Source organism: Salmo trutta, unplaced genomic scaffold, assembly GCF_901001165.1.
Source record: "Salmo trutta unplaced genomic scaffold, fSalTru1.1, whole genome shotgun sequence".
Classification (NCBI taxonomy): domain Eukaryota; kingdom Metazoa; phylum Chordata; class Actinopteri; order Salmoniformes; family Salmonidae; genus Salmo; species Salmo trutta.
The window spans coordinates 118,910-145,803 of NW_021822211.1; the positions used below are offsets into that span (position 1 = coordinate 118,910).

General features: G+C 40.6%; 1 protein-coding gene across 7 annotated transcripts in view; it reads left to right on the forward strand.

Annotated features, from left to right (window-relative positions):
• The first annotated feature begins 15,821 nt into the window (after positions 1 to 15,821).
• LOC115181027 (tyrosine-protein phosphatase non-receptor type 3) overlaps positions 15,822 to 26,894 on the forward strand; it is a 47,994-nt gene continuing 36,921 nt past the window's right edge. For 4 of the 7 annotated variants that reach the window (XR_003873236.1, XR_003873237.1, XM_029743150.1 and 1 more), the window contains exons 1-23: positions 15,823 to 16,516; positions 19,336 to 20,618; positions 20,756 to 20,881; positions 21,329 to 21,371; positions 21,559 to 21,640; positions 22,016 to 22,060; positions 22,169 to 22,221; positions 22,398 to 22,515; positions 22,620 to 22,707; positions 22,793 to 22,881; positions 22,972 to 23,035; positions 23,120 to 23,322; positions 23,415 to 23,540; positions 23,652 to 23,813; positions 23,924 to 24,005; positions 24,077 to 24,154; positions 24,238 to 24,294; positions 24,394 to 24,550; positions 24,635 to 24,810; positions 24,965 to 25,055; positions 25,261 to 25,322; positions 25,414 to 25,560; positions 26,062 to 26,190. Coding sequence is in view for 5 of the 7 variants with exons in the window: in XM_029743150.1 (XP_029599010.1) it covers positions 20,550 to 20,618; positions 20,756 to 20,881; positions 21,329 to 21,371; positions 21,559 to 21,640; positions 22,016 to 22,060; positions 22,169 to 22,221; positions 22,398 to 22,515; positions 22,620 to 22,707; positions 22,793 to 22,881; positions 22,972 to 23,035; positions 23,120 to 23,322; positions 23,415 to 23,540; positions 23,652 to 23,813; positions 23,924 to 24,005; positions 24,077 to 24,154; positions 24,238 to 24,294; positions 24,394 to 24,550; positions 24,635 to 24,810; positions 24,965 to 25,055; positions 25,261 to 25,322; positions 25,414 to 25,560; positions 26,062 to 26,190 (2,247 nt within the window). In the remaining 2 variants the exon portion in view is untranslated. Of the gene's footprint in view, positions 16,517 to 19,335; positions 20,619 to 20,755; positions 20,882 to 21,328; positions 21,372 to 21,558; positions 21,641 to 22,015; positions 22,061 to 22,168; positions 22,222 to 22,397; positions 22,516 to 22,619; positions 22,708 to 22,792; positions 22,882 to 22,971; positions 23,036 to 23,119; positions 23,323 to 23,414; positions 23,541 to 23,651; positions 23,814 to 23,923; positions 24,006 to 24,076; positions 24,155 to 24,237; positions 24,295 to 24,393; positions 24,551 to 24,634; positions 24,811 to 24,964; positions 25,056 to 25,260; positions 25,323 to 25,413; positions 25,561 to 26,061; positions 26,191 to 26,894 lie in introns of all 7 variants that reach the window. The other 3 variants (XM_029743149.1, XM_029743152.1, XM_029743153.1) reach the window with 3 other exon arrangements.

The window sequence follows — 26,894 nt, forward strand, 5'->3', positions numbered from 1 at the left end:
TTCCCTTAAGGAAAAGCACCTTTAGTAAATCCGCTTTCTCTGTGAGAGCGTCCCATGTCTGGAATACACTGCCATCAGACACACATAACTGCACCACATATCACACTTTCACAAAATGCATGAAGACATGGCTGAAGGTCAATCAGATTTGTGAACATAATCCCTAGCTGTGTATTGCCGCTTTCCATGTTGTCTGTTGTCTGTAGCTTGTGAGGTGTGGAAACACTTTGTTGTTTTTATGGATTTTGTCTTGTTGCTTTTTGTTCTATGTTGCTCTGTCTGTATGCTACATCTTGCTTGTCCTATGTTGCTCTGTTTGTATGCTATGTCTTGCTTGTCCTATGTTACTCTGCGTGTGCTCACTGTTCAATGATTGTCTAAATTGTAATTGTTTTTAAGAACCTGCCCAGCGACTGCGGTTGACAATTAGCCGGCTGGCTAAAACCGGCACTTTTACTGAAACGTTGATTAATGTGCACTGTCCCTGTAAAAATAAAATCAAAGGAGTATAGAGGTCGGGGAATGGTGCATAGAAAAGGCTGGTGCAGAGGGAGGGGGTCAACTGTGCTCACTGTACCCAAAGAGGGCAACGTGATGACAACAGTGTTAGGCCTATGTATGTCTCTGTGTTAATTATAACATAATACGTTATTTTAGATCATCAATATGGAGTACAATCATTACTACAATATGAAGTAAGTTGTGACTTACTACTGAAAGATTTGGTGGTCAGACACCAGTTTGTGCAGGAAGTTGCTGAAGCCACCTTTCTTCCCTTCAAGCAGAGCTGAAACACAGGAGAGGGTTCTTACATAAGACTATGTCAGTATCAATATCGGTTAGCGCTCAAAGTGTTGATATAACTAAACTCACTATAAAGGAGCTGAAAATCGAATGAAAAACATTGAACGGAAATGAAGGTCAAAAAATCTCTAGTAACATGATGTAAGACATCAAGGGCGTCATTCATGCTATTCAATGACATTAACGATGTGTTATACACTATATATACAAAAGTGTGTTGACACTCCTTCAAATTAGTGGATTCGGCTATTTCAGCCACACCCGTAGCTGACAGGTATATAAAATTGAGCACACAGCCATGCAATCTCCATAGACAGACATTGGCAGTAGAATGGCCTTACTGTAGAGCTCAGTGACTTTCAACATGGCACCGTCATAGGATGCCACCTTTCCAACAAGTCAGTTCGTCAAATTTCTGCCCTGCTAGAGCTGCCCCTATCAAATGTAAGGGCTGTTATTGTGAAGTGGAAACGTCTAGGAGCAACAATGGCTCAGCCGCAAAGTGGTAGGCCACTCAAGCTCACAGAACGGGACCACCAAGTGCTGAAGCGCGTAGCACGTAAAAATCATCTGTTCTCGGTTGCAACACTCACTACCGATTTCCAAACTGCTTCTGGAAGCAACGTCAGCACAAGAACTGTTTGTTAGAAGCTTCATGAAATGAGTTTCCATGGCCGAGCAGCCTCACACAAGCATAAGATCACCATGCCCAATGCCAAGCATCGGCTGGAGTGGTGTAAAGCTTGCCGCCATTGGACTCTGGAGCCGTGGAAACACATTCTCTGGAGTGATGAATCATGCTTCACCATCTGGCAGTGCAACGAACAAATCTGGGTTTGGCAGATGCCAGGAGAACACTACCTGCTCCAATGCATAGTGCCAACTGCAACGTTTGGTGGAGGAGGAATCATGGTGTGGGGCTGTTTTTCATGGTTCGGGTTAGGCCCCTTAGCCCTATTCCTGTTTCAGCATGACAATGCCCCCATGCACAAAGCGAGGTCCATACAGAAATGGTTTGTCGAGATCGGCGTGGAAGAACTTGACTGGCCTGCACAGAGCCCCGACCTCAACCCTATTGAACACCTTTGGGATGAATTAGAATGCTGACTGCGAGCCAGGCCTAATTACCCAACATCAGTGCCCGACCTCACTAATGCTCTTGTGGCTGAATGGAAGCAAGTCCCAGCAGAAATTTTCCAACATCTAGTAGAAAGTCTTCCCAGAAGAGTGGAGGCTATTATAGCAGCAAATGCAGGACCAACTCCATATTAATGTCCATGATTTTGGAATGAGATCTTCGAGGAGCAGGTGTCCACATACTTTTGGTCATGTAGTGTACCTGTTATTGACAATGCTTTATAACCCCATAATAACGCATTATAGCAGTTGGCGAGAAAAGGTGTTAGGCCACCGAGCATTCAAACACTAGAATATGAAAACACATAGTTGTAACTACATTAATAGAATTCCATAGAATGTCAAACTTACCAGTAAAAAATGACACAAGCCCTTTCATTTTGGCATAGGACATTCTGCGCCTTGGCTGCAAAACTCCCATCTGGATGAAATAATAATGTCCAGTAAAAGGAGCGAACAAACTGAGATGTTCTTTAACTCTGGTGGCTGCGGTCTGAAGAGTTCAGCACCACTGACAGCACGCACTCGGCAGGCAGGCTATTTACAACAATCCCACACGCTCTCCCATCAAAAGACCTCTCTGACGTAGGCCTAATTGAGTCCAAGGCACCCCTGTAGGCTACACTATTGTGTGGGCATTGGGCTCAAGTCACTCATTCAGGAAATCCTGACAGGGGCTCCCGCGAGCCCCGGGTGTACTGTGGAATCAACACTCCTATCAATGGAAAACCTTCTAAAACTTTGTAAGAACTCTGCATGGACAGACACTGTGCTACTGCTTTGGGGAATGTGTGTGTGTGTGTGTGTGTGTGTGTGGTAGATACGCTGGTTCCTCTAAAGGGTCCTATATCCTGATAAATGAACTCTGCTGACAGAACACACAGAGGGGAGATCAATACTCACCAATAGTTTCCACTGACCATTCAGAAAGACAGAACAAATAGAACAAAAGAGACAAGGAGAGACAAATACACAATGAGTCACAGCAGGGGCTGTAGGGTAAGAGTCAGACCATGCTGTTTTCCAAACTACCCCAGGAAGTTACAAAGGTCAAGGTCAAAGGTCATCTGCTTTGGTCCAGATACAGGTCCACTCTGTTCAGAGTCACTACAGACTGTAGTCTATATAGACCTGTCTGAGGAGGAATGACTACTGTAGATTTACCACACTCAACGTTGACCTGATCTATGACCTCTGACATTTAACCTTCCTCTCATTGGCCATATAGAGAACACACGCTTGCACGCACGCACGTGCGCACACACACACACACACACACACACACACGCTGACAGGTCTGTATTCTGTGTGTGCCAAAGAGTGTATCAATATTACATAATATGATAAAAGAAATCAGGTAATTCATTACATAATATGAGTTTTTTCCCAAAAGGCTATATATCAATTTTCATAAATGATGGCAAATTAGCTTTTATTGTTTAAAGAACTGATGAAAGATATTGGTGTTTTTCACTATAGATGACATAGATGGCATCATGAGCAAGGAAAATTATGTGGATATATTGAAGCAGCATCTCAAGACATCAGTCAGGAAGTTCTGACTGATCTGATCTGTAATTTTCCAAGCTGTTTAAAGGCACAGTCAACTTAGTGTATGTAAACTTCTGACCGACTGGAATTGTGATACAGTGAATTATAAGTGAAATAATCTGTCTGTAAACAATTGTTGGAAAAATTACTTGTGTCATGCACAAATTAGATGTCCTAATCGACTTGCCAAAACTATAGTTTGTTAACAAGAAATTTGTGGAGTGGTTGAAAAACGAGTTTTAATGACTCCAACCTAAGTGTATGTAAACTTCTGACTTCAACTGTTTATATATATATATGCTTTGAATCAATACAGTAATATGAGATCTGTATGTAAAACATTTACATTTGACATTTTACTAATTTAGCATATGCTCTTGTACAGAGCGACTACAGGTAGTTCATTCATCTTAAGATAACTAGGTGAGACAACCCCATATCACAGTCAAATATACAGGATACAAACATTCCATTCCAGCTAAACAATGGATATACTGTATAGCGTTTTGCGAAAAGAACACATTTTAATACACACCTACAATCTATGAATAAAAAAAACTGAGAACAGTAATATTTTACACACATATGAAAAACGTGAAAAATGTATGGAGATAGAATTTTGGAAATAAACTCTTCATATGTAGCCAGAGAGCTTTCTGAATCAGACACCGTCTAGACTCTAGTCAATAGGTTCACACTGTCCTAATGAGAAAGTACATACATGTTGCCCTAACGAGACAGACAAATGGGAACACGCATTGCTCCCACGATGACAACACCAACAACACACTCTGCCCATCACACAGAGGAAGACCATCAGAAAGAGAGGGACAGAGAGAGGGGTGAGGGAGACCAAAACAAAAGAAAATGTGTTAACATTGCCAAAGCAAGTGAAGGAGATAATAAACAAAAGTGAAATAAACAATAAAAATTAACAGTAAACATTACACTCAAAAGTTCCAAAAGAATAAAGACATTTCAAAGATATTAATCTCTCTCTCTCTCTCTCTCTCTCTCTCTCTCTCGACCACTCTCTTTCTTTCTCTATCTCTATCTCTCTCTAATTCTCTCCCCCCCTCTATCTCTCTACCACTCTCTTTCTCTCTCTCTTTCTATTTCGCTCTCTCTTTCCCTCTGTCTCTCTACCTTTGTTTCTCTCTCCCCCCTCTCTCTTTCTTTCTCTCTCTCTGTCACTAGTCTCTATATTTGGGGCAGTGGAGTTCAGGGGACAGTCAGTGCTGTTGTGTCTTGGTTACTGCAGCAGTAAGAGAGAGAGGCAGAGGAAGTTACCCCATCCTATCACCCACCTGACAGAGAGATGGTTGGGGGGTCACCCCATTAAGAGTCAGAGGAACCGGTCTTTGCTGGTTATAACTCACCATCCCACATCTTACTCTATATAACCTCTGACCTTGGTAACCTACTGGCACAGCAACTGGTGACACTACACATTGTAACACGTCCGTAACCCTCCAACATCTCACAGAGAAGAAGCACTCTCTTTTGACGACACCACAACGGCCACTCTCTGGATTGGGCAAAAGGGACACACCTAACCATTGGTTAGTGGAAGAGAATCGGGGTTGTTAGTACTGGGCTGGAACACAAGCCTGCTGCATACACTGTAGCTCTCAATCGCTGAATTTCAGAAAATCCCTTTATGCTTACATCTATGCAATGCTGTCCAAGGAGGGGAGTGAGCAGGTGTCCATGATGTGGAGTGAGCAAGTATCCATGGGGGGGAGTGAGCAGGTGTCCATGAGGGGGAGTGAGCAAGTGTCTATGGGGGGGTGTGAGCAAGTGTCCATGAAGGGGTGTGAGCAAGTGTCCATGGGGTCGTGAGCATGTGTCCATGAGGGGACGTGAGCAAGTGTCCATGGGTCAGAGTGAGCAAGTGTCCATGAGGGGAGTGAGCAAGTGTCCATGAGGGGATGTGAGCAAGTGTCCATAAGGGGGTGTGAGTGTCTTCTGATCCAGTGTCTTCTGATCCCTCCTGTCTCAGCCTCCAGTATTTATGCTGCAGTAGTTTATGTGTCGGGGGGCTAGGGTCAGTCTGTTACATCTGGAGTATTTCTCTTGTCTTATCCGGTGTCCTGTGTGAATTTAAATATGCTCTCTCTAATTCTCTCTTTCTCTCTTTCTTTCTCTCAGAGGACCTGAGCCCTAGGACCATGCCTCAGGACTAGCTGGCATGATGACTCCTTGCTGTCCCCAGTCCACCTGGCCATGCTGCTGCTCCAGTTCCAACTGTTCTGCCTGCGGCTACGGAACCCTGACCTGTTCACCGGACGTGCTTGTTGCACCCTCGACAACTACTATGATTATTATTATTTGACCATGCTGGTCATTTATGAACATTTTAACATCTTGACCATGTTCTGTTATAATATCCACCCGGCACAGCCAGAAGAGGACTGGCCACCCCTCATAGCCTGGTTCCTCTCTAGGTTTCTTCCTAGGTTTTTGGCCTTTCTAGGGAGGTTTTCCTAGGGAGTTTTTCCTAGCCACCGTGCTTCTTTCACATGCATTGCTTGCTGTTTGGGGTTTTAGGCTGGGTTTCTGTACAGCACTTTGAGATTTCAGCTGATGTACGAAGGGCTATATAAATAAATTTGATTTGAATTTGATTTTGATTTGTGAGCAAGTGTCCATGGGGGGTTGTGAGCAAGTGTCCATGGGGGAAGTGAGCAAGTGTCCATTGGGTGGAGTGAGAAAGTGTCCATGGGGGGGTGAGCAAGTGTCCATGGGGTGGAGTGAGAAAGTGTCCATGGGGCAGTGAGCAAGTGTCCATGGGAGGGATTGAGCAAGTGTCCATGGGGGGTATAAGCAAGTGTCCATGGGGGGGTGTGAGCAAGTGTCCATGGGGGAAGTGAGCAAGTGTCCATTGGGTGGAGTGAGAAAGTGTCCATGGGGGGGTGAGCAAGTGTCCATGGGGGGGAGTGAGCAAGTGTCCATGGGGTTGTGTGAGCAAGTATCCATGGGGAGAGTGAGCAAGTGTCCATGGGAGGGAGTGAGCAAGTGTCCATGGGGGGAGTGAGCAAGTGTCCATGGGGCAGTGTGAGCAAGTGTCCATGAGGGGATGTGAGCAAGTGTCCATGAGGGGGTTGTGAGCAAGTGTCCATGGGGGGGAGTGAGCAAGTGTCCATGAGGGGGAGTGAGCAAGTGTCCATGAGGGGGAGTGAGCAAGTGTCCATGGGGGGGAGTGAGCAAGTGTCAATGGGGGGGTGTGAGCAAGTGTCCATGAGGGGGAGTGAGCAAGTGTCCATGAGGGGGAGTGAGCAAGTGTCCATGGGGGGGAGTGAGCAAGTGTCAATGGGGGGGGGTGAGCAAGTGTCCATGGGGTGGCGTGAGCAAGTGACCATGGGGGCAGTGAGCAAGTGTCCATGGGGGAAGTGAGCAAGTGTCCATTGGGTGGAGTGAGAAAGTGTCCATGGGGGGGTGAGCAAGTGTCCATGGGGGGGAGTGAGCAAGTGTCCATGGGGTTGTGTGAGCAAGTATCCATGGGGAGAGTGAGCAAGTGTCCATGGGAGGGAGTGAGCAAGTGTCCATGGGGGGAGTGAGCAAGTGTCCATGGGGCAGTGTGAGCAAGTGTCCATGAGGGGATGTGAGCAAGTGTCCATGAGGGGGTTGTGAGCAAGTGTCCATGGGGGGGAGTGAGCAAGTGTCCATGAGGGGGAGTGAGCAAGTGTCCATGGGGGGGAGTGAGCAAGTGTCCATGGGGGGGAGTGAGCAAGTGTCAATGGGGGGGTGTGAGCAAGTGTCCATGAGGGGGAGTGAGCAAGTGTCCATGAGGGGGAGTGAGCAAGTGTCCATGGGGGGGAGTGAGCAAGTGTCAATGGGGGGGGGTGAGCAAGTGTCCATGGGGTGGCGTGAGCAAGTGACCATGGGGGCAGTGAGCAAGTGTCCATGGGAGGGAGTGAGCAAGTGTCCATGGGGTTGTGTGAGCAAGTATCCATGGGGAGAGTGAGCAAGTGTCCATGGGAGGGAGTGAGCAAGTGTCCATGGGGGGAGTGAGCAAGTGTCCATGGGGCAGTGTGAGCAAGTGTCCATGAGGGGATGTGAGCAAGTGTCCATGAGGGGGTTGTGAGCAAGTGTCCATGGGGGGGAGTGAGCAAGTGTCCATGAGGGGGAGTGAGCAAGTGTCCATGAGGGGGAGTGAGCAAGTGTCCATGGGGGGGAGTGAGCAAGTGTCAATGGGGGGGTGTGAGCAAGTGTCCATGAGGGGGAGTGAGCAAGTGTCCATGAGGGGGAGTGAGCAAGTGTCCATGGGGGGGAGTGAGCAAGTGTCAATGGGGGGGGGTGAGCAAGTGTCCATGGGGTGGCGTGAGCAAGTGACCATGGGGGCAGTGAGCAAGTGTCCATGGGAGGGAGTGAGCAAGTGTCCATGGGGGGTAAAAGCAAGTGTCCATGGGAGGGAGTGAGCAAGTGTCCATGTGGGGGAGTGAGAAAGTGTCCATGGGGGGGGGGGTGTGTGAGCAAGTGTCCATGGGGTGGCGTGAGCAAGTGACCATGGGGGCAGTGAGCAAGTGTCCATGGGAGGGAGTGAGCAAGTGTCCATTGGGTGGAGTGAGAAAGTGTCCATGGGGGGATGAGCAAGTGTCCATGGGGCGGTGTGAGCAAGTGTCCATGAGGGGGAGGGAGCAAGTGCACATTCTCTGAAGAATGGTATGGGATAAGAAGCCAGCCCTTTCCTACTCTTGGGCAAAGTACAGGGTGGGCAACAAAAATTGTGATTATTTTGGATTTTAAAAAACACTCCAGGCCACTCTTGAATGTCTAAAACAAGATAGAAAGTATGTTGAAATTATAATGGAATTACACTATATATTTATATAAATTATAACGGACCTACACTATATATTTATATAAATTATAATGGACCTACACTATATATTTATATAAATTATAATGGACCTACAGTATAGATTTATATAAATTATAATGGACCTACACTATATATTTATCTAAATTATAATGGGCCTACACTATATATTTATATAAATTATAATGGACCTACAGAATAGATTTATATAAATTATAATGGACCTACAGAATATATAAATTATAATGGACCTACAATCTATATTTATATAAATTATAATGGACCTACAGTATATATAAATTATAATGGACCTACACTATATATTTATATAAATTATAATGGACCTACACTATATATTTATATAAATTATAATAAGCCTACTCTATATATTTATATAAATTATAATGGACCTACAGTATAGATTTATATAAATTATAATGGACCTACAGTATATTTAAATTATAATGGACCTACACTATATATTTATATAAATTATAATGGACCTACACTATATATAAATTATAATGGACCTACACTATATATTTATATAAATTATAATGGACCTACAGTATATATTTATATAAATTATAATGGACCTACACTATATATTTATATAAATTATAATGGACCTACACTATTTATTTATATAAATTATAATGGACCTACACTATATATTTACATAAATTATAATGGACCTACACTATATATTTATATAAATTATAATGAGCCTACACTATATATTTATCTAAATTATAATGGACCTACAGTATAGATTTATATAAATTATAATGGACTTACACTATATATTTATATAAATTATAATGGGCCTACACCATATATTTATATAAATTATAATGGACCTACAGTATATTTAAATTATAATGGACCTACACTATTTATTTATATAAATTATAATGGACCTACAGTATAGATTTATATAAATCATAATGGACCTACACTATATATAAATTATAATGGACCTACACTATATATTTATATAAATTATAATGAGCCTACACTATATATTTATATAAATTATAATGGACCTACAGTATATATTTATATAAATTATAATGGATCTACACTATATATTTATATAAATTATAATGGGCCTACACTATATATTTATATAAATTACAATGGACCTACAGTATAGATTTATGTAAAGTATAATGGACCTACACTATATATTTATATAAATTATAATGGGCCTACACTATATATTTATATAAATTATAATGGACCTACAGTATAGATTTATATAAATTATAATGGACCTACACTATATATTTATATAATTATAATGGACCTAAACTATATATAAATTATAATGGACCTACACAATATATTTATATAAATTATAATGGACCTACACTATATATTTATATAAATTATAATGGACCTACACTATATATTTATATAAATTATAATGGACCTACACTATATATAATTATAATTATAATGGACCAACACTATATATTTATATACATTATATGGACCTACACTATAGATTTATATAAATTATAATGGACCTACACTATATATTTATATAAATTATAATGGCCCTACACTATATATTTATATAATTATAATGGACCTACACTATATATAAATTATAATGGACCTACAGTATATATTTATATAAATTATAATGGACCTACACTATATATTTATATAAATTATAATGGACCTACACTATATATTTATATAAATTATAATTGACCTACATTATATATTTATATAAATTATAATGGACCTACACTATATATAAATTATAATGGACCTACACTTTATATTTATATAAATTATAATGGACCTACACTATATATTTATATAAATTATAATAGACCTACACTATATATTTATATAAATTATAATGGACCTACACTATTTATTTATATAAATTATAATGGACCTACACTATATATTTACATAAATTATAATGGACCTACACTATATATTTATATAAAGTATAATGAGCCTATACTATATATTTATCTAAATTATAATGGACCTACAGTATAGATTTATATAAATTATAATGGACCTACAGTATATTTAAATTATAATGGACCTACACTATATATTTATATAAATTATAATGGACCTACACTATATATAAATTATAATGGACCTACACTATATATTTATATAAATTATAATGGACCTACAGTATATATTTATATAAATTATAATGGACCTACACTATATATTTATATAAATTATAATGGACCTACACTATTTATTTATATAAATTATAATGGACCTACACTATATATTTACATAAATTATAATGGACCTACACTATATATTTATATAAATTATAATGAGCCTACACTATATATTTATCTAAATTATAATGGACCTACAGTATAGATTTATATAAATTATAATGGACCTACACTATATATTTATATAAATTATAATGGGCCTACACCATATATTTATATAAATTATAATGGACCTACAGTATATTTAAATTATAATGGACCTACACTATATATTTATATAAATTATAATGGACCTACAGTATAGATTTATATAAATCATAATGGACCTACACTATATATAAATTATAATGGACCTACACTATATATTTATATAAATTATAATGAGCCTACACTATATATTTATATAAATTATAATGGACCTACAGTATATATTTATATAAATTATAATGGATCTACACTATATATTTATATAAATTATAATGGGCCTACACTATATATTTATATAAATTACAATGGACCTACAGTATAGATTTATGTAAAGTATAATGGACCTACACTATATATTTATATAAATTATAATGGGCCTACACTATATATTTATATAAATTATAATGGACCTACAGTATAGATTTATATAAATTATAATGGACCTACACTATATATTTATATAATTATAATGGACCTAAACTATATATAAATTATAATGGACCTACACAATATATTTATATAAATTATAATGGACCTACACTATATATTTATATAAATTATAATGGACCTACACTATATATTTATATAAATTATAATGGACCTACACTATATATAATTATAATTATAATGGACCAACACTATATATTTATATACATTATATGGACCTACACTATAGATTTATATAAATTATAATGGACCTACACTATATATTTATATAAATTATAATGGCCCTACACTATATATTTATATAATTATAATGGACCTACACTATATATAAATTATAATGGACCTACAGTATATATTTATATAAATTATAATGGACCTACACTATATATTTATATAAATTATAATGGACCTACACTATATATTTATATAAATTATAATTGACCTACATTATATATTTATATAAATTATAATGGACCTACACTATATATAAATTATAATGGACCTACACTTTATATTTATATAAATTATAATGGACCTACACTATATATTTATATAAATTATAATAGACCTACACTATATATTTATATAAATTATAATGGACCTACACTATTTATTTATATAAATTATAATGGACCTACACTATATATTTACATAAATTATAATGGACCTACACTATATATTTATATAAAGTATAATGAGCCTATACTATATATTTATCTAAATTATAATGGACCTACAGTATAGATTTATATAAATTATAATGGACCTACACTGTATATTTATATAAATTATAATAGGCCTACACCATATATTTATATAATTTATAATGGACCTACAGTATATTTAAATTATAATGGACCTACACTATATATTTATATAAATTATAATGGACCAACACTATATATTTATATAAATTATAATGGACCTACACTATATATTTATATAAATTATAATGGGCCTACACTATATATTTCTATAAATTATAATGGACCTACAGTATAGATTTATATAAATTATAATGGACCTACACTATATATTTATATACATTATAATGGACCAACACTATATATTTATATACATTATAATGGACCTACAGTGCTATATAGGTGTGTGTGTTTTTCTTTGGGGTTGTGGGTGGTTGTTTTTACACTGCGTGTATAGCCTGTAAAACTGCTACTGTTGTCACCGTCATTGGGTTTTTCAAGTGGATGCTCTACTCCTTTTTTTGGTAATAAATAACCATGAGTATTCACATACCTGCTGCGCCTTGGTTCATTCATGAAGACAGCCGTTATAAATTATAATGGACCTACACTACATATTTATATAAATTATAATGGGCCTACACCATATATTTATATAAATTATAATGGACCTACAGTATATTTAAATTATAATGGACCTACACTATATATTTATATAAATTATAATGGACCTACACTATATATAAATTATAATGGACCTACACTATATATTTATATAAATTATAATGGACCTACACTATATATAAATTATAATGGACCTACACTATATATTTATATAAATTATAATGAGCCTACACTATATATTTATATAAATTATAATGGACCTACAGTATATATTTATATAAATTATAATGGATCTACACTATATATTTATATAAATTATAATGGGCCTACACTATATATTTATATAAATTACAATGGACCTACAGTATAGATTTATGTAAAGTATAATGGACCTACACTATATATTTATATAAATTATAATGGGCCTACACTATATATTTATATAAATTATAATGGACCTACAGTATAGATTTATATAAATTATAATGGACCTACACTATATATTTATATAATTATAATGGACCTAAACTATATATAAATTATAATGGACCTACACAATATATTTATATAAATTATAATGGACCTACACTATATATTTATATAAATTATAATGGACCTACACTATATATTTATATAAATTATAATGGACCTACACTATATATAATTATAATTATAATGGACCAACACTATATATTTATATACATTATATGGACCTACACTATAGATTTATATAAATTATAATGGACCTACACTATATATTTATATAAATTATAATGGCCCTACACTATATATTTATATAATTATAATGGACCTACACTATATATAAATTATAATGGACCTACAGTATATATTTATATAAATTATAATGGACCTACACTATATATTTATATAAATTATAATGGACCTACACTATATATTTATATAAATTATAATTGACCTACATTATATATTTATATAAATTATAATGGACCTACACTATATATAAATTATAATGGACCTACACTTTATATTTATATAAATTATAATGGACCTACACTATATATTTATATAAATTATAATAGACCTACACTATATATTTATATAAATTATAATGGACCTACACTATTTATTTATATAAATTATAATGGACCTACACTATATATTTACATAAATTATAATGGACCTACACTATATATTTATATAAAGTATAATGAGCCTATACTATATATTTATCTAAATTATAATGGACCTACAGTATAGATTTATATAAATTATAATGGACCTACACTGTATATTTATATAAATTATAATAGGCCTACACCATATATTTATATAATTTATAATGGACCTACAGTATATTTAAATTATAATGGACCTACACTATATATTTATATAAATTATAATGGACCAACACTATATATTTATATAAATTATAATGGACCTACACTATATATTTATATAAATTATAATGGGCCTACACTATATATTTCTATAAATTATAATGGACCTACAGTATAGATTTATATAAATTATAATGGACCTACACTATATATTTATATACATTATAATGGACCAACACTATATATTTATATACATTATAATGGACCTACAGTGCTATATAGGTGTGTGTGTTTTTCTTTGGGGTTGTGGGTGGTTGTTTTTACACTGCGTGTATAGCCTGTAAAACTGCTACTGTTGTCACCGTCATTGGGTTTTTCAAGTGGATGCTCTACTCCTTTTTTTGGTAATAAATAACCATGAGTATTCACATACCTGCTGCGCCTTGGTTCATTCATGAAGACAGCCGTTATAAATTATAATGGACCTACACTACATATTTATATAAATTATAATGGGCCTACACCATATATTTATATAAATTATAATGGACCTACAGTATATTTAAATTATAATGGACCTACACTATATATTTATATAAATTATAATGGACCTACACTATATATAAATTATAATGGACCTACACTATATATTTATATAAATTATAATGGACCTACAGTATATATTTATATAAATTATAATGGACCTACACTATATATTTATATAAATTATAATGGGCCTACACTATATATTTCTATAAATTATAATGGACCTACAGTATAGATTTATGTAAATTATAATGGACCTACACTATATATTTATATAATTATAATGGACCTACACTATATATAAATTATAATGGATCTACAGTATATATTTATATAAATTATAATGGACCTACACTATATATTTATATATATTATAATTGGCCTACACTATATATTTCTATAAATTATAATGGACCTACAGTATAGATTTCTATAAATTATAATGGACCTACCCTATATATTTATATAATTATAATGGACCTACACTATATATAAATTATAATGGACCTACAGTATATATTTATATAAATTATAATGGACCTACACTATATATTTATATAAATTATAATGGACCTACACTATATATTTATATAAATTATAATTGACCTACACTATATATTTATATAAATTATAATGGACCTACACTATATATTTATATAAATTGTAATTGACCTACACTCCATATTTATATAAATTATAATGGACCTACAGTATATATAAATTATAATGGACCTACACTATATATTTATATAAATTATAATTGACCTACACTATATATTTATATAAATTATAATGGACCTACACTATTTATTTATATAAATTATAATGGACCTTCACTATATATTTATATAAATTATAATGGACCTACAGTATAGATTTATATAAATTATAATGAACCTACAGTATATATTTATATAAATTATAATGGACCTACAGTATAGATGTTCAAATAACCCCCTTTTCTGGCCTGCAAATTGATTTTGACAAACAAATCGGTCCCCCCAACAATCTGTGCGGCCCTCGAACTAAAAAGTTTGCCCACCCCTGTCCTTGCTGGGCCGAGTGTCTGCGGATTGTTGCTCCTCCCTTGTACTTGATTGATCAATTAACGCCATTGATTAGTTAGGATCTCCCCTCACCTGGTTGTCTACAAATTAATTCGACACGAATTGAAAGAAAATAACAAACACCCGCTTCAGCAGTACCTCGTCTTCCCTGTAGATGGCAGCAGGACCCCAGAGAGGTTCTATGGGATTAAATTACAGGCTGCATCTCAGGCTGTTTGACATAGGATTACAACATATTCTGTTAGGACAGAGACCGGTACATTGATAGTAATATGATTGTCTCGATCGGATAAGAAAGTCACATTTTAATTGGGGATGTAATTAGACAGGTTTCATTCCCTTCATCTGCACTGGAATGGAAAAACTGGAAATATCTGACTTTATGGATGAGTACAGATGAACGAGGAGATGAGACAATGAGATGGAGTCATTAGACTACTGAGATAAAGGAGAGGGGACAAGGAGATGACGCTGCTTTAGGAGAGGAAGCGAGCCCCTGACTGGACCATGGATGAGCCTCCTCACGACAGGACATGTGGAAGCTATGCTGAGGCACCATTCCTTTTCTCCTATGAATAAGTAACCTAGGCTACTTCAAGGAAGGAAGGAAAGAATGATGCGATCCCAAAGTAGTCCCAATGAACAAAACCTGAGGGACTCCACTCTTTTGTGGACCAGCCAAGAACCTCGACCGAGTTTCACTTTCACATCTCTGGAAGTTGAGCTTTTTTTCAAAGTATATTCCACCCCTTGTTCTGGTGAATCAGTGTCATTCTACAGTTCTGCGGGGCTGCGTGAACAGATTACATGATATCTTCTTCCTCTGATGAAAGAATATGATCTGCTGTAGCCTACAGCGGGGGTGGTTGAGGACCAGAACACGCATCCACCAAGGCGGGAGCGCGCATTGTGAAGAGGCGGGGCCGCCGGAATATCTCTTTCCGGACATTTACCGATGTTTACCTCCACCTGCCCGCGCGACGCGCCCAGTTCCAAGGTTTTTAACAGCGATAGTATCAACGGACATGACAAAGTTTCCAAATCCAGGACTACCGAGGTATTTTAACTGATCTTCTCAAGCTAGATTGTCTGTGTTCTCATAACAATCCTCCAGGAACAACTTGATATCCGAAGTGAAGTAACGTTAAAGTTGCTGAATGGCATGTTGAGCGTAGCAGCAGAATAACCTATAACATTAGGCTACGTTTATGTTGGTCGTTCATAGAGACTACTTAGTTTAAAGTCCACGTCGAGGCTGTATGTTTCAAATAACCTACCATGTAGTATATCGGACGTTATCTTATTCTCCGTGTTAATCATTGCGATACACTAGTTTAATCGATAACCGAGATAACGTTGCTCATCTGAGAACAAGTTCGCCAATGCAACCAGGAGAAAATCTCAGGCCTAGCTGACACACTTTAAATAGGCAATGTTGTATACCAATACTGCCCACTCAACAGTCTAGACTTGGCAAACAACTCTGTCCTAAAATAGTTTAGGCAGCTCAATTGTAACTGGTGTGAATGTCATTATCATTATGGGAAATCAGCCGTGAGAGAGTGCTCTACTCACTGTAATGTATTCAGAGTGAGTCCAAACATTAACGTGTGTGAGCGAGAGAGAGGCCTACAAAAAGACCTGGCCCACTCCCCTTAGCCTACATGAACAAGTACACACACAGGGCTGTTATTAAAAGCATGGGTTAGTGGGTTGATGCCCAGTAGAACTGGTGTGTAAACAACACTGCAGCTCGTGTGTGTGCATGTAGATCTGAGATCAGTTCCTAGGCCTGTGGATGGACTAGCTTGTCTCTGACAATATTTAACATTCTTATCATTCAGCGGTCTGCCAAGGGCGGAGGAGAGAACAGGGAAAAAAGCACATGTTAAGACTCTGGACAGATAATAATGTATTACCAACATACACACTGCATTACTCAGTGTAGCATGATACTGCTTCACAGACACACTGCATTAGTCATTGTAGCATGATACTGCTTCACAGACACACTGCATTACTCAGTGTAGCATGATACTGCTTCACAGACACACTGCATTACTCAGTGTAGCATGATACTGCTTCACAGACACTGCATTACTCAGTGTAGCATGATACTGCTTCACAGACACACTGCATTACTCAGTGTAGCATGATACTGCTTCACAGACACTGCATTACTCAGTGTAGCATGATACTGCTTCACAGACACACTGCATTACTCAGTGTAGCATGATACTGCTTCACAGACACACTGCATTACTCAGTGTAGCATGATACTGCTTCACAGACACACTGCATTACTCAGTGTAGCATTATACTGCTTCACAGACACACTGCATTACTCAGTGTAGCATGATACTGCTTCACATACACACTGCATTACTCAGTGTAGTATGATACTGCTTCACAGACACACTGCATTACTCAGTGTAGCATGATACTGCTTCACAGACACACTGCATTACTCAGTGTAGCATGATACTGCTTCACAGACACACTGCATTACTCAGTGTAGCATGATACTGCTTCACAGACACTGCATTACTCAGTGTAGCATGATACTGCTTCACAGACACACTGCATTACTCAGTGTAGCATGATACTGCTTCACAGACACACTGCATTACTCAGTGTAGGATGATACTGCTTCACAGACACACTGCATTACTCAGTGTAGGATGATACTGCTTCACAGACACACTGCATTACTCATTATAGCATGATACTGCTTCACAGACACACTGCATTACTCAGTGTAGCATGATACTGCTTCACAGACACACTGCATTACTCAGTGTAGCATGATACTGCTTCACAGACACACTGCATTACTCAGTGTAGCATGATACTGCTTCACAGACACACTGCATTACTCAGTGTAGCATGATACTGCTTCACAGACACACTGCATTACTCAGTGTAGCATTATACTGCTTCACAGACACACTGCATTACTCAGTGTAGCATGATACTGCTTCACAGACACTGCATTACTCAGTGTAGCATGATACTGCTTCACAGACACACTGCATTACTCAGTGTAGCATGATACTGCTTCACAGACACACTGCATTACTCAGTGTAGCATGATACTGCTTCACAGACACACTGCATTACTCAGTGTAGCATGATACTGCTTCAACGACACACTGCATTACTCAGTGTAGGATGATACTGCTTCACAGACACACTGCATTACTCATTATAGCATGATACTGCTTCACAGACACACTGCATTACTCAGTGTAGCATGATACTGCTTCACAGACACACTGCATTACTCAGTGTAGGATGATACTGCTTCACAGACACACTGCATTACTCAGTGTAGGATGATACTGCTTCACAGACACACTGCATTACTCATTATAGCATGATACTGCTTCACAGACACACTGCATTACTCAGTGTAGCATGATACTGCTTCACAGACACACTGCATTACTCATTATAGCATGATACTGCTTCACAGACACACTGCATTACTCAGTGTAGCATGATACTGCTTCACAGACACACTGCATTACTCAGTGTAGGATGATACTGCTTCACAGACACACTGCATTACTCAGTGTAGGATGATACTGCTTCACAGACACACTGCATTACTCATTATAGCATGATACTGCTTCACAGACACACTGCATTACTCAGTGTAGCATGATACTGCTTCACAGACACACTGCATTACTCATTATAGCATGATACTGCTTCACAGACACACTGCATTACTCAGTGTGTGAAGTAGAAAAGGGGCTGTTCACTGCAGATGATGTCATCCTTAGGGAGTGGCTAATCTACATGAGCAGATATCATCCCAGTTTCCAGAGTCTGGAGGTGTTTCATTAAGATGTGTGTTTTATCTCTCCCCAGGTTGAGGAGAGATGGACTGAGGGTTGTGTGTGTGTGTGTGTGTGTATGAGTGAGTGACGCGTAATTCAGAGTGCAAAGACACAGAGAGACGTGACAGTCCCGCGTCCCATTGTGACATAGCTACGCAGCTCTGAGACCACTGTCCACGGAGGGAACACAGCCATAACGGAACATTCCTAACCAACGCGGCTCTGAGACCACTGTCCACGGAGGGAACACAGCCATAACGGAACATTCCTAACCAACGCAGCTCTGAGACCACTGTCCACGGAGGGAACACAGCCATAACGGAACATTCCTAAACAACGCAGCTCTGAGACCACTGTCCACGGAGGGAACACAGCCATAACGGAACATTCCCAACCAACGCAGCTCTGAGACCACTGTCCACGGAGGGAACACAGCCATAACGGAACATTCCCAACCAACGCAGCTCTGAGACCACTGTCCACGGAGGGAACACACAGCCATAACGGAACATTCCTAACCAACGCAGCTCTGAGACCACTGTCCACAGAGGGACACACAGCCATAACGGAACATTCCTAACCAACGCAGCTCTGAGACCACTGTCCACGGAGGGAACACACAGCCATAACGGAACATTCCTAACCAACGCGGCTCTGAGACCACTGTCCACGGAGGGAACACACAGCCATAACGGAACATTCCTAACCAACACGGCTCTGAGACCACTGTCCACGGAGGGACACACAGCCATAACGGAACATTCCCAACCAACGCAGCTCTGAGACCACTGTCCACGGAGGGACACACAGCCATAACGGAACATTCCTAACCAACGCGGCTCTGAGACCACTGTCCACGGAGGGAACACACAGCCATAACGGAACATTCCCAACCAACGCAGCTCTGAGACCACTGTCCACGGAGGGAACACACAGCCATAACGGAACATTCCCAACCAACGCAGCTCTGAGACCACTGTCCACGGAGGGAACACACAGCCATAACGGAACATTCCCAACCAACGCAGCTCTGAGACCACTGTCCACGGAGGGAACACACAGCCATAACGGAACATTCCCAACCAACGCAGCTCTGAGACCACTGTCTCGAGCCGCATTGAGAATTAGAAAAGTATGAAAGCCAATGGTCCAATATTCTAGAATTCTGTACATTTTGGACTCTGATAGACGTGTGTGTGTGTGTGTGTGTGTGTGTAAGAGGCTGAGTAACCCGCGGTAACAGACATGCCCAAACCTGATCTACTGTGTTTGGTTCAACTACTGGACAACACTATCCAGACCTTTACAGTCAACGTGAGTACACACAGTCAACACACAACCTTGACATGGAGAACACACTCACTAGAAAAGCTTTACCAAAACACACTGTACTGCAATATCACACACACACTGACTGACTCCCGGTATAAGGTGTGTTTTGCGTCTCTCAGAAGCAGGATGCAGGTGAGGTTTTGCTGGAGCAGGTGTGTAACCAGCTGGGTCTGCTGGAGAGACACTTCTTCAGTCTGCAGCTACGAGACTCCAACACCACCATCGTCACTCAAACACACTCTCCTGTGAGTAGCTACACTAACACAGCTCAAACACACTCTCCTGTGAGTAGCTACACTAACACAGCTCAAACACACTCTCCTGTGAGTAGCTACACTAACACAGCTCAAACACACTCTCCTGTGAGTAGCTACACTAACACAGCTCAAACACACTCTCCTGTGAGTAGCTACACTAACACAGCTCAAACACACTCTCCTGTGAGTAGCTACACTAACACAGCTCAAACACACTCTCCTGTGAGTAGCTACACTAACACAGCTCAAACACACTCTCCTGTGAGTAGCTACACTAACACAGCTCAAACACACTCTCCTGTGAGTAGCTACACTAACACAGCTCAAACACACTCTCCTGTGAGTAGCTACACACACTTAGTGAATACTCTAAAATGCACACAACAGATGGTGAATGTAGCATCATGACTTTGATTAACATAGTTTGTCTTGCAGAGGTGGCTGGAGGCCAACAAACCACTGAAGAAGCAGCTGAAAGGTAAGAAACACTAAATGAGATCTTACATTTTGATAAATGTAAGATTGAATTCTGTGGAAGGGGTGAGGGGATTGTGGGGGTCATATTAAGGTCAGGGGTGACGGTTTATTACGGTCAGGGGTGACGGTCGGGTTAAGGTCAGAGGTGAGGTCATTGGGCTGTGTCTAACAGAGTCTCTGTCCTACAGGAGTTGTCTCTCCATTCTACCTGACCCTCCGAGTCCGATTCTTCATCTCAGACCCCAACTCTCTACAGCATGACCAGACTAGGTATGGACATGAGGAGAGATCATGGTCTCGGGATGAGGTAGCCCTGCCTGCCACTTCAAACTCACTGGAACCTTTGGCCCAATAGGGAATTTCCTCTTGGTCTAATGGTCAAGAGGTTGGGTTCTCCTATGGGAGACCTGGTTTCAGAGCCCCTGTGTGTGTGTGTGTGTGTGTGTGTGTGTGTGTGTGTGTGTGTGTGTGTGTGTGTGTACCTGTAGACTATGTAGAGTGTGTGTGTGTACCTGTAGACTGTTGAGAGAGAGAGTGTGTGTGTGTGTGCCTGTAGACTATGTAGAGTGTCTGTGTGACATTAGCTTGTACTGTACATGTGTGATTCAGATAATAAGTCTCCTCTACTGTCCTGTGTGTCTTCAGACATCTGTACTTCCTCCAGATCAGAAGTGACATCAGAGAGGGCAGGTCAGACACATTACGAGCTCCCACCTTCACATGCATTCCCTCTTACTCCACCTAGTGGTGTAAACAATGTGACGTTACATTGAGAAAGTGTGTGTGTGTGTCCTGCAGGTTGAAGTGTCCTCTGAGTGCAGCTGTAGTACTGGCCTCCTATGCTGTGCAGTGTAAGTTACTCTTCTTTGGTCTTTTTAGTGTGTTGTCTGTCTGGGTGTATAACATCATCTGTTTCACCCCCCCCCCCTCTCTCTCTGTTTTACCCCTTCTCTTGCTTTCTCTCTCTCACCCCCCCTCTCTCTCCCCTTCTCTCTCTTTCTCCCCTTTCTCTCTCTCTGTGTTGTAGCTGAGCTAGGCGACTACTCCCCAGACCTTCTCCCTGGTTACCTGTCCAAAAGCCACTTCCTCCCAGAGCAGGATGATGACTTCCTGTCTAGAGTGGAGGCTTTGTACCCAGGGCACAGGTACACACCCACACCCAGGCCAGGCACGTGTACAGCACCCCCCTAGCCTACTAGAGGACATGGTGGAGCTGATACCAACCTATCCTACTCATGTGCTGTTTCAGGGGGCTGAAGCAGAGTGAGGCAGAGCTGTGTTTTCTCAACACAGCAAGAACTCTGGAGCTGTATGGAGTGGAGCTACACACTGCCATGGTAAGTACCTCCATATGTCTCCCTCTGACTCGCCCTCGTCTTCCCTCTTCTCCCTCTCATGTTTCCATCTCTTTCTTTCTCTCAGGACTCCAACAGTTCCCCTCTATTGGTGGGATTGGCCTCAGGGGGCGTGGCTATCTTCTGTAACATGATTTGCTCCAGTTTCTTCCCCTGGTGAGCACCTGGACTTCTGATCAGACACACACACACACACACACACACCGCACGCAAATACACACCCTGAGTGTGTATTGTCTCTTGCAGGGTGAACATCATCAAGATATCCTTCAAGAGGAAACGCTTCCTTATGCAGCTCAAACGCAAACATGTGAGTCCTGATTGGCTCAAAATTGTATCCTGCTCTCCTATTGGCTGACTTTAGTGTTGTCTTCATAACCTGTGTGTGTTCCAGGGGGAGACGCAGGACTGTGTGTTGAGCCTGGTCCTGCCGTGCCCCAGGGCCTGTAAGAACCTGTGGAGGTCATGTGTGGACCATCACTGCTTCTTCCACACCAACCTGGCAACCCGTAGCCAACACCACACCAACCTGGCAACCCAGATACACAACAAGCTGCTCTCACAACACTGGGCCTTGGGCAACACTAAAACAGACAGGCAAGCGCGCACACACACACACCCCCATCATACACACTATCTTTCTGTCTTTATTTTACTCATCTGCACACACACACTCATCTCCTCTGCAGTGGTCCAGTGTGTAAAAAAGTGGTGGGTGGGATGGAGTGGAACCCAGCTCTGAGGGGATCCACCTCGTCAGAACATCTGGAGACCAAGAGCCTACCGTCCCGATCCCCCCCGCTCACACCCAACTGGTACTACCCACACCACAGCCTCACACACTGCTGCAGCAGGAGATACCATGTAAGGGGTAGCTGTGACTAGGGGTAACTTCATCGTACCTTGTCTCTGTATCTCTCTGTTAGGCGGAGTCCTCGTGTGCGTCATGGCGCCCGTAAACCCCGCCCCTCCTCAGTGGAGCTGAACAATGACCTGCGAGACGTGTCGGAGGGGGAGGATGTATTTTACACCTACAGGGTCTCCCTCAGCAGCAGCAGGGGCAGCCAGGAGGGCACGCCTACACACAGGTCAGACACACACAATTTCATACCGTGTGTGTGTATCAGTGTAAAGTACATTCTCATGTTGGAGTCAGTTCTGAACACCGTATCTATCTCTGTGTTTCTGGCACTCACAGCCAAGGAGGCGGATGGTCGCAGGTTGATGACATCGGCACAGGAGAGGAAGACATTAAGGCCACCTCTCACTACCGGGACAAGGTCAGTTACCCAGACAGACAAGGGTGTGATCATGTGTTTGTGATAAAGTATCTAATCTGTGTGTGTTGCAGCGTGCTCTGGGGGATGGCGACCTGCTATTGGTGCGTCTCGCTCCTGATCACGACGGAAAGTTTGGTTTCAATGTCAAAGTGAGTCTCCCCTTCAATTAATCACACACCTACTCTCTTACATGCAGTACCATTCCTGTATCCCTGACTGTTCCTCTTCTCAGGGTGGCGTGGACCAGAAGATGTCCCTGGCCATATCCCAGGTCAACCCTGACTCCCCTGTAAGTGACATGTCTTCTGGTTTATCTGTGTAGATAATGCATTTGTAAACAGTACTTTAGATGAATCCAATGTGATTTGACTTGTTGAATTGATTGTAGGCGGGGCGGGTTGAGCCCAGGTTGTTGGAAGGTGACCAGGTCGTGCTGATCAACGGTCGCGACATCTCTGAACACACGCATGACCAGGTGGTCATGTTTATAAGAGCCAGCAGAGAGTCCCACTCCAGAGAGCTGGCTCTGCTTATACGACGCAAAGGTAACACACACTAGAGAGAGCAAGAGAATGGGCCTGCTAGCCAGACACTGATGCAGGTAACACACTGTGTGTGTGTGTGTTTAGGTCCAGGGCGTGTGGCACCCCTGCTGCAGTTTCCCTCTGCCCTGTCTCTGACTGGCCAATCACACGGTGAACCACTGCTTCTGCCTGGCCAATCAGAACAAGGCCAGACACTTGAAGAGTCCATGAAACAACTGGAGAGGGGAATCCAGACAGGCACTCTCACCTTCCACTTCGAGGTGTGTTTTAGTTAGACAACAACACTATGAAAGGGACTTGCTTCTGTGTTAAATGTAACAGATGCACTTTTGGAATAACTTGTCAATAAGACCTGCTGATGACAATCCAGACAGAAGAGCATGGTGAGTGATGGTGGTGATGTGTGTGTTGTAGAACCTGTACATGAGGAAGCCTGGCCTGTCAGTAGCCTGCGCTCGTCTCCCTGAGAACACAGACAAGAACAGATACAAGGATGTGCTGCCCTGTGAGTACACACACCATCTCACACACAGTTGTGTGTCCTAGTAGGAGTGACTGGACATGCCAGTGTACCCATCTTCCCTAATGTCCTGAATCTGTGGAGCTGGAGGACAGGACACTGGTGCTTTGTTTGTTGAGCTGGTACGGTGGTTTGGGTGGGTCTGGAGGGCCCTGGTTCTGACTCCATCTCTAACTCTTTGTTCTGTCAGATGACGTCTCCAGAGTGGTACTTCAGGACCAAGAGGACTACATCAATGCAAGCCACATCACGGTCAGTACACACTGTGTTTGGTGTTGTCCTTGTTGGTTTGTGTATAGTCATGCTGTGTGTGTGTGTGTGTGTGTGTGTGTGTGTGTCTCAGGTGGTGCCCCCAGGGTCTGGTGTGTGTCTGCGCTACATTGCAGCTCAAGGACCGCTGCCTCAGACCTGCACTCACTTCTGGCAGAGTGTGTGGGAGCAACACACACACACCATCATCATGCTCACCACACTCACCGAGAGAGGACGGGTATGCACACGGACCCTCTCTGTCTCTCTCTTTCAAAGAGTGAAACATACATTTACTGAATGAGAATGGGTATAGCACACACAGGTTTACCAAGGTCCCAGGCTCATTGTGAGTCGCTGTCTGCGTCTTTGCCTGCCTGTTGCTTGGTAACCTGAAGCTCTCACTAATTGATTGTCTTGCTGATATTCCACAAGTGCCCTGGTTTTTCTCACACACACACACACACACACACACACACACACACACACACACACACACACACACACACACACACACACACACATTCAGACTGACAGTCAGTTTCCACTCATCTCCTGATGTAATATACGTACTGGCCCTGAGAATGTCCTGAGATGTTTGGGAGAACACAGTGAGTGAAGCACTGACTCAGAAATATGGAACACAGCTCAGTAAAATAACATTTCTCAGAGCTTAAAGATTACAGCCTCTATAGTAAATCAATATTAATGAATGTCAAAATCAATCGTGTGTGTGTTTCAGACTAAGTGCCACCAGTACTGGCCACACCCTCCTGAAGTGAGGGATTATGGGTACCTGAGGGTCAGCTGCCACTCTGAGGAATGCAACCTGGCCTACGTCACACGCCAATTCACCTTAACACACGCACAGGTAACACACAAACATGACCTGGCTCACATAACAGGAGGTGTGCCATATGTGTGTGCCATATGTGTGTGTGTGTGTGTGTGCCATATATGTGTGTGTGTGTGTGTGTGTGTGTGTGTGTGTGTGTGTGTGTGTGTTCTCCACAGGAAACATTGACCAAACTATCCCCATCCAGCTCCACGTGTTTCTGCTTCCATTGGCATTGTGTTTATTTACCTTTACACCACAGAGGTTAATATAGAACATGTTCTCCTTTACAATAATAGCCTGCCAAAGAGACACACACACACAACACTACACTGCTGTGCAGACCCATCTGTTCCTCTGGCTGTCAGTTAATCCCTGCATGGACCACAGGCTGGACAACACACTCCTCCATCTCTCATCTCTCCCTCTACTCTCCTCCATCTCTCATCTCTCCCTCTACTCTCCTCCATCTCTCATCTCTCCCTCTACTCTCCTCCATCTCTCATCTCTCCCTCTACTCTCCTCCATCTCTCATTTCTCCCTCTACTCTCCTCCATCTCTCATTTCTCCCTCTACTCTCCTCCATCTCTCATCTCTCCCTCTACTCTCCTCCATCTCTCATCTCTCCCTCTACTCTCCTCCATCTCTCATCTCCCTCTACTCTCTCATCTCTCATCTCTCCCTCTACTCTCCTCCATCTCTCATCTCTCCCTCTACTCTCCTCCATCTCTCATCTCTCC